The following is a 12,444-nucleotide window of genomic DNA, read 5'->3' on the forward strand; positions in this document are numbered from 1 at the left end:
CTGCACGTTTTTAATCCCTGCCAGTTCCATCCCTTCCACTTCTCATCTGCAGTGGGATGTGGCTGCTGGAATTTGTTTTTTTATGGAATCCTGGAATCCAGGAAATCTCTCTCAGTGATTCTGGGATGCATTTCAGAATCCCAGAATGATATGGGATCAAAATTCATGATTTGGGATCAAAATTCATGATTTGAGATCACAATTCATGATTTAGGGACAGCCTTAAATCTCCCCCCATTCCCGTGGGATTTTCCTTCCCCTATCCCAAATTGCCTGGAACACTTCCAGGGATGGACCAGAGGAGATGATTCCCTAAAAAAATCACTTTGTTCAATGCCTGGAGGTGGTTGGGGGGTGATCACACCCCCAAAGGATTTCTTTGGGATGGGAAAAATGAGCCCTCAGCCCCCTGAGCTCCAGAAATAAAAATTACAAAGGAATCCACCCTAGAAATTCTGGACAAGCCCAAAGCCAAGCTGAGCACGGGACATAAAAGGACAAATTTGATTTTATAGGGAATTCTAAATCTTCCCAAACCAAGCTCCTCTTACCTCAGGAACAGGGAAAAGCCAATTTATGGGAATGCTGCAGCAGGGAGTTCACCCTAAATTCCTAAAAATTGCATCCTGCCAGGAGGGGAATGATAACAAGCTTGGATTTGTGGTTATCAAATCCATCTTCATTCCCAGTGGAATTTGGGACATCAATTTTCTGTGGCAATGCACCAATCCTTTCCAATTTCTCTCTTAATAGGAACAGCTTTTAGATCAAGTGGAAAAAAAAAAAAAAAAAAAAGATTTCCTAGAGATCATCTCTTAGGATGCACTTTATTCCCAAAATGGATCTGCTGCTTTTGGAATTTACCCAACCCGTGCCTTGCTTTTTTTTTTTTTTGTGGGATGTTGATGGGAAGGACTGGAATGTTGTGGCAGGATGGAAATGTGGAATAATCCTCAAATCACTGCATGTGCTGGGAACGTTTTGCAAATATTCCCTGGATCAGGCAGCTCCACTCCCTCCTTCCTTCCCTTCCCTCTCTCTCCCAGCACTTTTCCAGGCAGATTTGAGCCCTGGAGCCTGCCAGAAATCCCAAAATAATCCCTCAGCATCACAGAGATGCTCTAATTAGTCAGAAATTCTAATTGTTGATGCAGGGATTTGGGGATTCCTGGCAGCCTCATTAACCTGGAGAACATTCCTGCTGGAATTCTGCTCCAAGGATTTTTTATTTTTTTTATTTTTCCCAAAGGGTTCATCCACACCTTGTGATTTGTAGGATTTTTGGGGGAATACCCCAACCCCAGAGAAAAGCCAAGTTTTTTTCTTGGCTCTGTTCACATCTCCTGTCTGGAAATGTTTCCCAACAAAATCCTGCTTTTGTCAGGAGAAATTTGGCTCTGGGAACATCCTCCTGCTCCGTGCCTTGGCATTCCCATCTTCCCTGAGTGGGAACAACTTCTCCAGCCTCCAGTGCAACCCTGAGGTGAAAAACCTCAGCCTTGGAGCTGGATTTTGTCCTTAGTGAGGAGTGAATCCGAGGAAAATTCTCCAGCTGGAATTCCAGAGGTATCCCCAGCAGCTTTTCCTGGAAAAGTTCATTTTTCCTCATCCCCTGCCCCGTTCCTTCCCCCCCCCCTGTTTTCCATTTTCTGTTTGGATTGTTTCAATAAAGCCAGTGGCTCCGAGCTTTATTCTATGGAATCATGGATTCAGGGAATAATTTGGGGTGGGAGGGACCTCAAAGCTGCTCCAGTCCCGTGCCAGGGTCACCTTCCATGATCCCAACTTGCTCCAACACTCCAGGGGTGGGAATTCCACAGCTTTCCTGGGATTTTTTTTTTTTTTTTTTTTTTAATCTCTCAGCCTCACTGAAAGCACAGTGATTTGATCTTTTACCTCCAAAATTCCAGCTTGGCTAAGCAGAGCTGGATTCCCTGTCTGGATTTGAACGAATCTGAAATTTTTTTACGAGAGCGAGCCAAGAAAAACAGCTGGAATGTGCATTTTTTTTTTTTTAATTTATTTTTTAATTTCCTTATCCCCTCCTGCTGCTCTCCCAAAGAAAAAAAAAAAAAAAAAAAAAAAAAAAAACGGGATCAGGGAGATTCCAGCAGCCTGGAGAGGCCTCCTGGAGGAGGAGAGCAGGGACTGCTCCAACTGGGAGATTCTGGGGTGAAAAATCCCCAACTCAGGGAAATTCCTCCTGCATGGATCAACCTCCAGCACCTCTGATGAGACCTGGGTGATGAGGGGAGAGGAATTCCTGCAGCTGGGCACTGTCCATTTAGGATTGAGATGTTATTCCTTGTTTTTTTTTTTCCTCCTGGTGTGAGCACAGAGCTTTGCTCCTCCATAATGTTTCCACGGGAATGGTTTTTTTTTCCCCACTCTCCTTTCGGCTCCTTTTGCCAAGAGGGATGAATTCCAGAGCTGCTTGAGGATCGCTTCAAACACTCTTTGCTATGATTGGAAAATGGGAATCATCTGCCAGGTTTTTTTTTGGGAGTGTTGGAGAGCACCAGAGCCTCCCTTGGATCCTGGGAATTCCCTTGGATCTCCAGCTGCTTGTTGGAAAACTGAAATATAAACTGTTTCCTGATGGAAATGTTCATTTTACCACTGAATTTGGAACTAGACACAACCAGAAAAAGTTCATCCATCACATTCCAGATACATTTTTTTAATCTGGAAGTGTTTTTAGGGATGTCCTGGTACCTTTAGAGGATTCTCTTAAACTCCTGATTTTTTTGATGTTTTTGCACAATCCCAGAATCAATTCAGGTTGGAAAAGCCCTCCTGGGGCAGCCAAAAAAAAAAGACCAGAAAAGCAGCAAAGTTTGGCTCTGTGCAAGTCCATTGATTCCACTGAATTTGGAACTAGACACGACCAAAAAAAGATTTTCCATCATGTTCCAGATGCATTTTATAGCCTGACCCTGTTTTTAGGGATGTCCTGGTGCCTTTAGAGGATTCTCTTAAACATCATAAACTCCTGATTTTTTTGATGGTTTTGCACAATCCCGGAATCAATTTAGGCTGGAAAAGCCCTCCAAAATCTGTCACCCATCCCCACCAGCCATTCCTTGGATATCTCCAGGGATGGGCACGCCAAAAAAACCACCAGAAAAGAAGCAAAATTTAAGTCCATTCATTCCATGGCCGTTTTTTCCTCCATCCCAGGCAGGGTTGCCTCTCATCTTTGTGCGACCATCTGTGCCGAAGCATCAACCCCCACAAAATCCCGCAAATAATGTGCAATAACCAAACCCCCCCCCAATCGTGGGGAGATGCTGCAATCCCTGCGGGTGAATCCCAGCACGGGGAACCTGGAGCGGCTCTCATTCCCGGCAATAACTGAGCAAAACTGGCTCGTGTCACTTCTCCCGTTCCCGTTTTCCATGCGGTGACACCGGGAGGTGACACCGGGAGGTGACAGCGCGGTGTCGCGGTGGGCGTGGCCGAGGGAGGCGTGGTTATAACGGAGGGGGCGTGGTCTCGCCGAGTGGGCGTGGCTCCGTGCGCGTTCGCGCCCCTCCGCAGCTTGTCCCGCGCCGGCCGCCGTCGCGCCCCGCCCGCCATATTGTGCCCGGCGCAGGCGGAGCGGCGGCCGGCGATGGGTGAGGGGGGCCGGGCCCGGGAAGAACGCGGCCGGGGAAAGGGAACGGGTGGAACGGGCTTGGAGTTGGGGGGGGGAAGAACCCGCCCGGCAGCCGCGTGGGGGAAGCGGCTCGGGCGGCGGGCGGGGCGCGGGAGAGCCCCGCGGTTCGCTCCGCCCCGCCGCGGGGAGGGGGGCGGCTCCCGCGCCGCGGCCTCGCCCGGAGCCCCCCGAGCCCCTCAGAGCCCCTCAGAACCCCCCGGCTTCGGGGAGAGCTTACGGAGCTCTCATGGTGCCTCGGTTGGGTTTTTAAAGCCCACGAGAGTCCCTGAGAGCAGCCCTGGCCGGACCCCCCGGGCCCTCAGAGCGCTCGGCGCCCTCTCAGCTTTTGTGCAGCCCCACTTGTGTCCCCAAATTTCTCTCTCACAGCTCTCGCAGAGCCCCTGTGGTTCCCGTTGTTGTCCAATTGTGCTCCCACGTTTCTCTTTCACAGCCCTGGCTGCCCCCCCAGAGCCCCTTTGATCCCAAATTTTACCCCCAGATTTTCCTTTACAGCCCACACTGTGCCCCCACATTTCCAATTTCCCCCCTGGAGTCTTCGTGGCTCCTTCCCGCACCTCTCTGGACCCCAAATTCCCCCCAGTCTGTGCTCTCGGAGCTTCCACTGCTCCTTCAGAGCCTCTTTGGAACTCCCAGAGCTCCAGCAATTCCCAAAAACCATCCCAGCAATTCCCGAAAACCATCCCAGCAATTCCCAAAAACCATCCCAGCAGTTCCCAAACAACAGCAGCTTCCTCAAGTTCCAGATCTAGGACGGGTTTTTTGGAGAACTCCCGAGCTCAGCGTGAGTTTTAAAACTCCTTTGGGATCAGTTTCTAAACCTTCAGCATTTATTTTGTTGCTCCAGATGCAAATTTTAAAGCGGTGCAAGCTGGAAATGATCCACCAGGAGAAGGAATGTGCAGTCATTGATCTGAGTTCCCCTCACAGCTCAGATTTCACTTGGAAATGGGGTTTTTTTATCCCTTGTGTGGATTCTCCTGAGGTTAACAGGATCCAAAGAAAGCTTGAAAAACCTTGGGATGAGTTTGTTGTGTGGCAAAAAAAGCACTGGAAAAGCTGAATTGGGGCTGAACCCATTGACCTCAGTGCCATCAAAACATAAACCAAAAATACCCTAAAAATGTGTTGTTGTTGTTTAAAGAGCCAAGAATAAAATAATTTTTGAAATCTGTAACCTTCAATTCCAACACAAAATGACACCAAAATATCCCAAATTTCTGAATCCTTGGGGCGAATTGTCGAGCATCCCTCGAGTCTGGAAAACAGGGATCACACCACAGGGATGCAGATGGAATTCCTTGTAAATTGTGAATTCCCAGCACCTCAGCAAGGCTGGAGCTCCTTGGGGTTTCATCCGTGGCCTGGGAGAAAAAATAAATGGAGAAATTTGAGTTATCCTGGGGTGCTAATGGAGAGGCCTGGAACGCTCTGTAAGTAATGCTAATTAAGAAACGCTAATGAATGCGTGCTCCCTGTGTCCCCTGCAGTGGTGAGGGCCGAGCCCAGCCCGCAGTGAGCAGCCAGGAATCCCCCAGAGTGTCCCCAAATGGCCGGGGGACGCCGGGGTCCCAACAGAAGCTCCTACTGCAGGACCCCCCTGTGCGAGCCCGGGGCCACCGGGGCCTCCGGACACTCCTCGGGCTCCTCGGTCACCGGCGTGCGCTCCCGGACCAGGTAGGGCACGGGGACACCTGGGGACAGCTCTGCTTCAGGTGTGGGGTGCCTGGGGAGGAGCTGGGGGCTCATCACAGTCTTTGATCTTAAAGCTCAGCCCATTCGCTGATCTTAAACCTTTTCCCATTCCCTGATCTTAAAACTCATCCCATTCTTCAACCTTAAAGCTCGTCCCATTCCTTGATTTTAAAGCTTGTCCTGTTCCCTGACCTTAAACTTCATCCCATGCCTTTACCTTAAAGCTCAGCCCATTCCCTGCCCTTAAACCTCATCCCATTCCCTGACCTTAAAGCTCATCCCATTCCTCGATCTTAAAACTCATCCCATTCCTTGATTTTAAAGCTCAATCCATTCCCTGGCCTTAAACCTCATCCCATTCCTTGATTCTAAAGCTCATCCCATTCTTTGACTTTAAAATTCGTCCCATTCCCTGCCCCTAAATCTCACCCCATTCCTTGATTTTAAAGCTCATCCCATTCCCTGACCTTAAAGCTCAGCCCATTCCTCGATCTTAAAACTCATTCCATTCCTCAACCTTAAATCTCATCCCATTCCCTGATCTTAAAACTCATCCCATTCTTCAACCTTAAAACTCATCCCATTCCTTGATTTTAAAGCTCAATCCATTCCCTGCCCTTAAACCTCATCCCATTCCTTGATTTTAAATCTCATCCCATTCCCTGCCCTTAGAGCTCCTCCCATTCCTTTTCACCCTGCCTAAAGCTCCTAATAACCCTTAACAAAACCCCAAAAGCTGCCCAAGAAAACCTTCCCCTTGAGGCATGTGAGCCTTGTGTTGCCCTGGCAGGAGTGGCTCGGGGACGGGCCTGTCCAGCCCCCCTCTGGCAGCTCAGACCGTCGTTCCCCTGAGGCACTGCAAGATCCCCGAGCTGCCCGTGGAGAGGAGCGTCCTGTTCGAGCTGCAGCTCTTCTTCTGCCACCTCGTCGCCCTCTTCGTCCACTACATCAACATCTACAAGACGGTGTGGTGGTACCCGCCCTCCCACCCTCCCTCTCACACCTCCCTGGTAAGCACCGAGGGGTGGCTGCAGCTCCCGGGCTGCCTCTGGGCTCACTGAGTGCCAATTTTTAAAGATTAGGTGTGATGGAAACTGTTTCTGAGCCTTCAGCACTCCTGTATCTCACAGTTCGGGCTCTGGCTGTATCTTGGGTCACTAAATTTAAAGTTTTAGAGAGAAAGTTGAATAAAAACTGTATCTGAGCCTTCAGCACACCTGTATCCCACTCTTGAGTCACTGAGTGTAAATTTTTAAAGATAATGTTTGATAAAAACTTCATCTGACCCTTCAGGGTTGTGTCCTGCCACTCCTGTTTCCCACATTTTGGACTCTGGCTGTCTCTTAGGTCACTGAGTGTAAATTTTTAAAGATAATATTTGATAAAAACTTCATCTGACCCTTCAGCACACCTGTATCCCACATTTTGGGCTCTGGCTGCCTGCTTGGCATTCTCTTGGAAGAGAGAAGAGAATAATTCAGGACTTTGTGTGCTCAGCGTGGCTTCCTGCTGCTGATGGAAATGGAATAATTTTGGTTTTTGTCCCCGCAGAACTTTCACCTCATTGACTTCAACGTGCTGACAGTGACAACCATCGTCCTGGCACGGCGCCTCATCAGTGCTGTGGTCAAGGAGGTAAAGTCAGAGCTGCCCTTGTTTGCTCCTTGAAGAGGAGGAAATGCCCAGCTCTCCCCAGCTCTCCCCAGCTGTGCCCAGCTGTGCCCAGCTCTCTCCTGTGCCCCACACAGAAACTGGCAACTCTCCTCACTCCCTGAGGGATGACCCCCAGATTTCAGAGGTTTTGGGGATCCCAAATTCCCCAGAAATCCTCCTTGTCCTGATGCCCAGCTGAGCCCAGTCCTCTCCTGTGCCCCACACAAAAACTAGAAACTCTCCTCACTCCCTGAATAACAAACCCCAGATTCCTGAGGTTTTGGAGAGCCCAGATTCCCCAGAAATCCTCCTTGTACTGGTTCCAGCTTCTCCCTGGCACTTCTTTCCTAGCTATGATTTTACACACTGAGTTTTTCTGCTCAGCTGTGCCCATTTCTCTCTTGTGCCCCACACAAAAACTAGAAACTCTCCTCACTCCCTGAATAACAAACCCCAGATTCCTGAGGTTTTGGGGATCCCAAATTCCCCAGAAATCCTCCCTGTCCTGGTGCCCAGCTGTGCCCACCTCTCTCCTGTGCCCCTCCCAGGCTTCCCAGAGTGGCAAAGTGTCCCTGGCACGCTCCATCTTCCTGGTGCTCACTCGTTTTGCTGTCCTCACTGGCACGGGCTGGAGTTTGTGTCGTTCCATCATTCACCTCTTCAGGACTTACTCCTTCCTCAACCTCCTGTTCCTGTGCTACCCGTGAGTATCCCCAGTTTAGGACAGATTTTTAGGATTTCCCAATTAATCAGGATCAGGGCTGGGGGATCCACCCAAAATTCGGGGTGGAAAATGCAGCCCTGTGGGGTTCTGAGCTGGAAATCTCCCAAGTTTTGGAGCAGCCTGGGTTTGTGGAAGGACAGAAAATTTTCCCTGCTCCTCTCCCTCCTGCTGTGTCACAATTCCGTGGTGGCAGGACACATCTGTGACACTGAACCCCCCTTCCATCCTGATGTGAGCATTAATTATTAGTAATTAATACTAATTATTCCTGCTGAAAGGGCTTGTGTGATTTTCCCCTGGCGCTCACAAAGCTCTGAGCTTTGTTTTCCCTTTGTTCCTGGGCTCCTCTGCCAGGTGGAAGGATTCAAACAACTCCTGCTTTTTTTTTTTTTTGGAAATATTTGGAGTGGAAATAACTCCCTCCTCTCCTGGTAGATGCAGCAGGAAATACTCAGAGAAATTTGTTGCAGCAGGAAATACCCACAGAAATTTGTTGCAGCAGGAAATACCCACAGAAATTTGTTGCAGCAGGAAATATCCACAGAGTTTTGCTGTCTGTGTTTGAGCTCAGAGCTCATTTTGGGAGTTTCCCTTTGGAATTGTGGAATCCCAGACTGGTTTGAGTTGAGCTTAAAGCTCATCCAGCAGGGCCAGGAGCACCTTCCACTGTCCCAGCCTGGAACTGTTTGTTCCAGCTGAGAACCCCGCGGGGGAATTGGGGCCGGGGCTGTGATCCCAGTGGGATGGGATGCAGCTCCTGAGCTCCGTGCTTTTCCAGGTTCGGGATGTACATCCCCTTCCTCCAGCTGAACTGTGACTTCAGGAAGGCAGGGCTCTTCGCCCACGTGGCCAACATCGGCCCTAGGGACACGGGGGAGGTGACAAACCGGGGCAGGGACTACCTGACGGTGCTCAAGGAGACGTGGAAGCAGCACACGAGGCAGATGTCCGGCATGGAGGCCATGCCCAGCCACGCCTGCTGCCTGTCCCCCGACCTCATCCGCAGCGAGGTGGAATTCCTGAAGATGGATTTCAACTGGCGCATGAAGGAGGTGCTGGTGAGCTCCATGCTCAGTGCCTACTACGTGGCCTTCGTGCCCGTGTGGTTTGTCAAGGTGAGGCCCGGCTGGGAGGTGGCGCAGGGAGGGAGGACAGCCCTTCCCTGGGAGGTCTGAATGTCTGAGTGCACCTCGGGGCTGTCCCTGTCCCTGTCCCCCGAGGAGCATGGGCAGCACCAGGAGCTGCCTCCCTGCTTTTGGTGATGATGATGGCACGGATATTTTGCAGGAATTCTGCATCTTCCCCCATCCCATGTGGGTTCTTCCTTTGCAGGCAGCATCAACAGCTCCATGCAGAGCCCTGGTTTTACCTGCCCGAGTGCTTTGTGCTGTGACGGGCAGGTGAGGCTGTGCCAGCGTGTCCCACAGTGTCCCAACACTGTCACACCTTCCTGTCCCCCCCCAGAACACTCAGTACTACGACAAACGCTGGTCCTGTGAGCTCTTCCTGCTCGTGTCCATCAGCACCTCGGTGATCCTCATGCAGTACCTGCTCCCTGCACGCTACTGTGACCTGCTGCACAAGGCTGCAGCACACCTGGGCTGCTGGCAGAAGGTGGACCCAGCCCTCTGCTCCAACGTGCTGCAGCACCAGTAAGGAATTCCCTCCTGGAGTTTTCCTTTTGTTGGGTGGATGGGCAGCTCAGCCTTAAAGTCAACCAGAGAAAAGTGAGAGTGGAGCCTGTTGGCTGACACATCCACGGCACACACACTCTGGGCACTGTCCCCTGCCAAGCAGAGCTGATTTTTGGCAAGGTGCTCCTGGCCACAGCTACCTGCAGTTTGTCACTGCCATGGTGACAATTCCAAACTGGGAGCAGAATTCCTCCCTGCTGCTGGGGAGGCAGCAGAGCCCAGTGCCCCATGCAGGAGGGATTAAGGAACCTCTCGTTGCCTAAAGTGGGATTAAGGAATCTCTGGCTCCCTGCAGGAATCTCTGGCTGCCTGCAGGTGGGATTGAGGCCTCTCTTGTTCCCTGCAGGTGGACTGAGGAGTGCATGTGGCCCCAGGGGGTGCTGGTGAAGCACAGCAAGAACGTCTACAAGGCCGTGGGTCACTACAACGTGGCCGTGCCCTCGGACGTGTCACACTTCCGATTCCACGTAAGCTCCCCTGTCCTCCCTGGGATCCGGGATAACACAGTGGGATCCTGCTCCTGGTGGCCTGGACACCTCGGGCTGCTGGAGCTGGGGCCAGGCAGTGTCTCAGCCTGAGGGTGACTCCATCCAGAGCCAAAATGTCCCCACTGGCCCAAAGGTTTCCCCTCCTGCCTGGTGCCTCACCGTGCTGTCCCACAGTTTTTTTTCAGCAAACCACTGCGAATCCTCAACATCCTGATCCTGCTGGAAGGAGCTGTCATCTTCTACCAGCTCTACTCGCTGATTTCCTCAGAGAAGTGGCACCAGACCATCTCTCTGGCCCTGATCCTCTTCAGCAACTACTACGCCTTCTTCAAGCTGCTGCGGGACCGCCTGGTGCTGGGCAAAGCCTACTCCTATGCTGCCAGCAGGGACTCAGAGCAGAAGTTGAATTAAAACAATTGCACTGATGCTCTCAGCCTATTACAGAACAAACAAAAACGAGAAACCCTCAGAGCTTTGTATTTTTGTTACCACTGCTTTTTTTTTTTTTTTTTTTTTTTTGTTGTCGTTGTCGTTTTCTTTGATAACTGATGTAATTAAAAGGAAAAAAAAAACATATTTTTTTACTCCCAACAAGCTGTTTGGTGTGTTTGTTGTTTGGATCCAGCTCCACCAAAGGGTTTGGGTGTGAGGTGGGTTTTTTTTTTTTATTGGTGCTGAGGTTTGACAGGGGTGGATGGGAGGAGGAAGGTGAGAGTTACAGCTGTGCTGGGTTCTTTTAGGAGGGGGTGAACCCTCATCCTGTCATTTTGGGGGTCCCCAGGAGCTCCTGTGCCCCCTCCCCATGCTCTGTGCAGGGAAAGGTGATGTAATTTCTCTAAAATGTTTATTTCTCTAAAATGTTTATTTTCAAATCGCTGAGCCCCAACTGCTGCCAGCCCTGTTTTGAGGGGTACCCTGTGGATGGGGGGACACGGGGGGAGCTGAGGGGGTTTGGGGGAGCCCCAGCCGCTCCCCTTTGCTCCCTTACCCGCGGGTCGGGTGTTCTCCCCAGGCTCCTGCTGCCCAACCTGCCCGTCAGGGTCGGGGGAGGAGGAGGAGGAAGAAGAGGAGGAGGAGGAGGAGGAGGAGGAAGGGACGCAGCGCATCCCCGAGTGCCGGGAGCAGCGCCCGTGCGGCCGCTGAGGGGGCTCCGGGATCCCCCTGCCCGCGGGGCGGTCCCAGGGGGTCCCAGAAGGGATTCCGAGGGTCCTAAAGCGGTTCCGAGGGTCCGAAAGGGGTCCCGGGGGGTTCGGGGGGGTCCCGGGTCCGGCCTTTGTTCCGGCAGCGCCACGAGGCCGCCAGGGGGCGCCCGGAGCGCGCGGTCCCGGTCCCGGTCCCGGTCCTGACACCGATCCCGATCCCCATCCCGATTCCGGTATCGGTCCCGGTCACGATTCCGACTCTGATCCCTGTCCTTATCCAGATCCCGGTGCCAATCCTGATCCCGATCCCATTCTGATACTAATCCTGATCCCGATCCCGATTCTGGTCCCGATCCCGATTCTAATCCCGGTCCCGCTTCCGACTCAGCCCAGACCACACCGGGGAATTCTTGCCGCTGAAAGCGGAGATCGAGCCCCGGAGCGGGTCCGGGGACACCGGGACCGGGAGCAGGACCGGAAATGGGATCGGGATCGGGACCAGGACAAGACCGGGAGCGGCGGCAGCATCGTCCGTGGCACCGGGGAGGGGAAAGGGGGTGTCGGTGCCCGGCGGGGACACGGCGGGGACACGGCGGGGACACGGCGGGACCAAAGGCCACCGGAGCGGAGCCGCCGCCGCTCCTCAGCGCTGCCGTCAGCGGGGCGAAGGGCGAGGAAGAGGAAGGAGCAGCGGGAATAGCGAAGGCTGGAGGGGAGCCAAAGGCGGCCGAGCCCGCGGGATTGTGCTTTTCCTTCCCTCCCACCCCACACCGAGACCGGCACCGGCACCGAGCTGGGACCGGACCGTTCCCGGGGCTCCGCTGCTTGGAGCGGCTGCGGGAACCCCCCGAGCCCCCCCCCGCAGATCCTGCGGGTTTGGGGGGCACAGAGCGGCCCCCCAGCCTGTCCCTGTTTCCCGTGTGACCCCACCAGGACCGATCCCAGTCGGGTTTTCCAGCCGGGATGGGCCGGGGGTGGTGTCGGGGCCCCGGCCCCCTCCCCAGCACGGCGGGAGGAAGCGGCCGTGTCCAGCCTTTCCCGAGGATGAGGATTTCCTTCCTCCCATTGAGAGGGGACCCTGGGGTTAGCACGCAGCCGTGGGGCACTCGGCCACTGGATGAGGGGGGCCTGGCTGGGAACTGGGGGACAGAGACCCCCGACCCAACCCTGGGGACACCTCCCTTATTCCCCTCTGCCTGGCCGGGACCCCGAGAATGAAGGGGATGGATTTTGGGGAGGGAGACACGCAGCCATTTCCTCTTCTCCTTCCCCTCTTTCCCACCCCGAGAGAGCGCTGCGGAAATTTCGGGGGCGACAAGAAGGAATCTCGGCTTCCCAGAACCGCTGTTCCCGCAGCTGGGAAGAGCTGTCAGCGCTGGGAGCGGTGACACGT

General features: G+C 53.1%; 1 protein-coding gene across 3 annotated transcripts; it reads left to right on the plus strand.

Moving 5' to 3' along the window:
- The first annotated feature begins 3,527 nt into the window (after positions 1 to 3,527).
- TMEM39B (transmembrane protein 39B) lies at positions 3,528 to 10,503 on the plus strand. 3 transcript variants are annotated; one of them, XM_014885545.2, is made up of 9 exons: positions 3,528 to 3,617; positions 5,146 to 5,332; positions 6,141 to 6,360; positions 6,902 to 6,985; positions 7,552 to 7,706; positions 8,506 to 8,842; positions 9,192 to 9,379; positions 9,768 to 9,888; positions 10,084 to 10,503. In XM_014885545.2, exons 2-9 carry the CDS (start codon positions 5,205 to 5,207, stop codon positions 10,318 to 10,320), a joined length of 1,470 nt encoding a protein of 489 aa, XP_014741031.1. In that variant the 5' UTR covers positions 3,528 to 3,617; positions 5,146 to 5,204; the 3' UTR covers positions 10,321 to 10,503. The 3 variants fall into 3 exon arrangements, with proteins under 3 accessions (XP_014741031.1, XP_088034645.1, XP_088034644.1); XM_088178518.1 differs by lacking the exon at positions 3,528 to 3,617 and adding an exon at positions 3,858 to 4,439; XM_088178519.1 differs by lacking the exon at positions 3,528 to 3,617 and having other exon boundaries at positions 3,848 to 5,332; positions 8,506 to 8,785.
- The last annotated feature ends 1,941 nt before the right edge of the window (positions 10,504 to 12,444 follow it).

Source organism: Sturnus vulgaris, chromosome 24, assembly GCF_052056855.1.
Source record: "Sturnus vulgaris isolate bStuVul1 chromosome 24, bStuVul1.hap1, whole genome shotgun sequence".
Classification (NCBI taxonomy): Eukaryota; Metazoa; Chordata; class Aves; order Passeriformes; family Sturnidae; genus Sturnus; species Sturnus vulgaris.

Excerpts from the sequence above, each read along its gene's own strand:
- TMEM39B (XM_014885545.2), top strand. The coding sequence starts at position 5,205 with ATGGCCGGGGGACGCCGGGGTCCCAACAGAAGCTCCTACTGCAGGACC. Across the intron at positions 8,843-9,191 it reads TGCCCGTGTGGTTTGTCAAG|AACACTCAGTACTACGACAA; the intron begins GTGAGGCCCGGC and ends GTCCCCCCCCAG. Across the intron at positions 9,380-9,767 it reads TCCAACGTGCTGCAGCACCA|GTGGACTGAGGAGTGCATGT; the intron begins GTAAGGAATTCC and ends TGTTCCCTGCAG.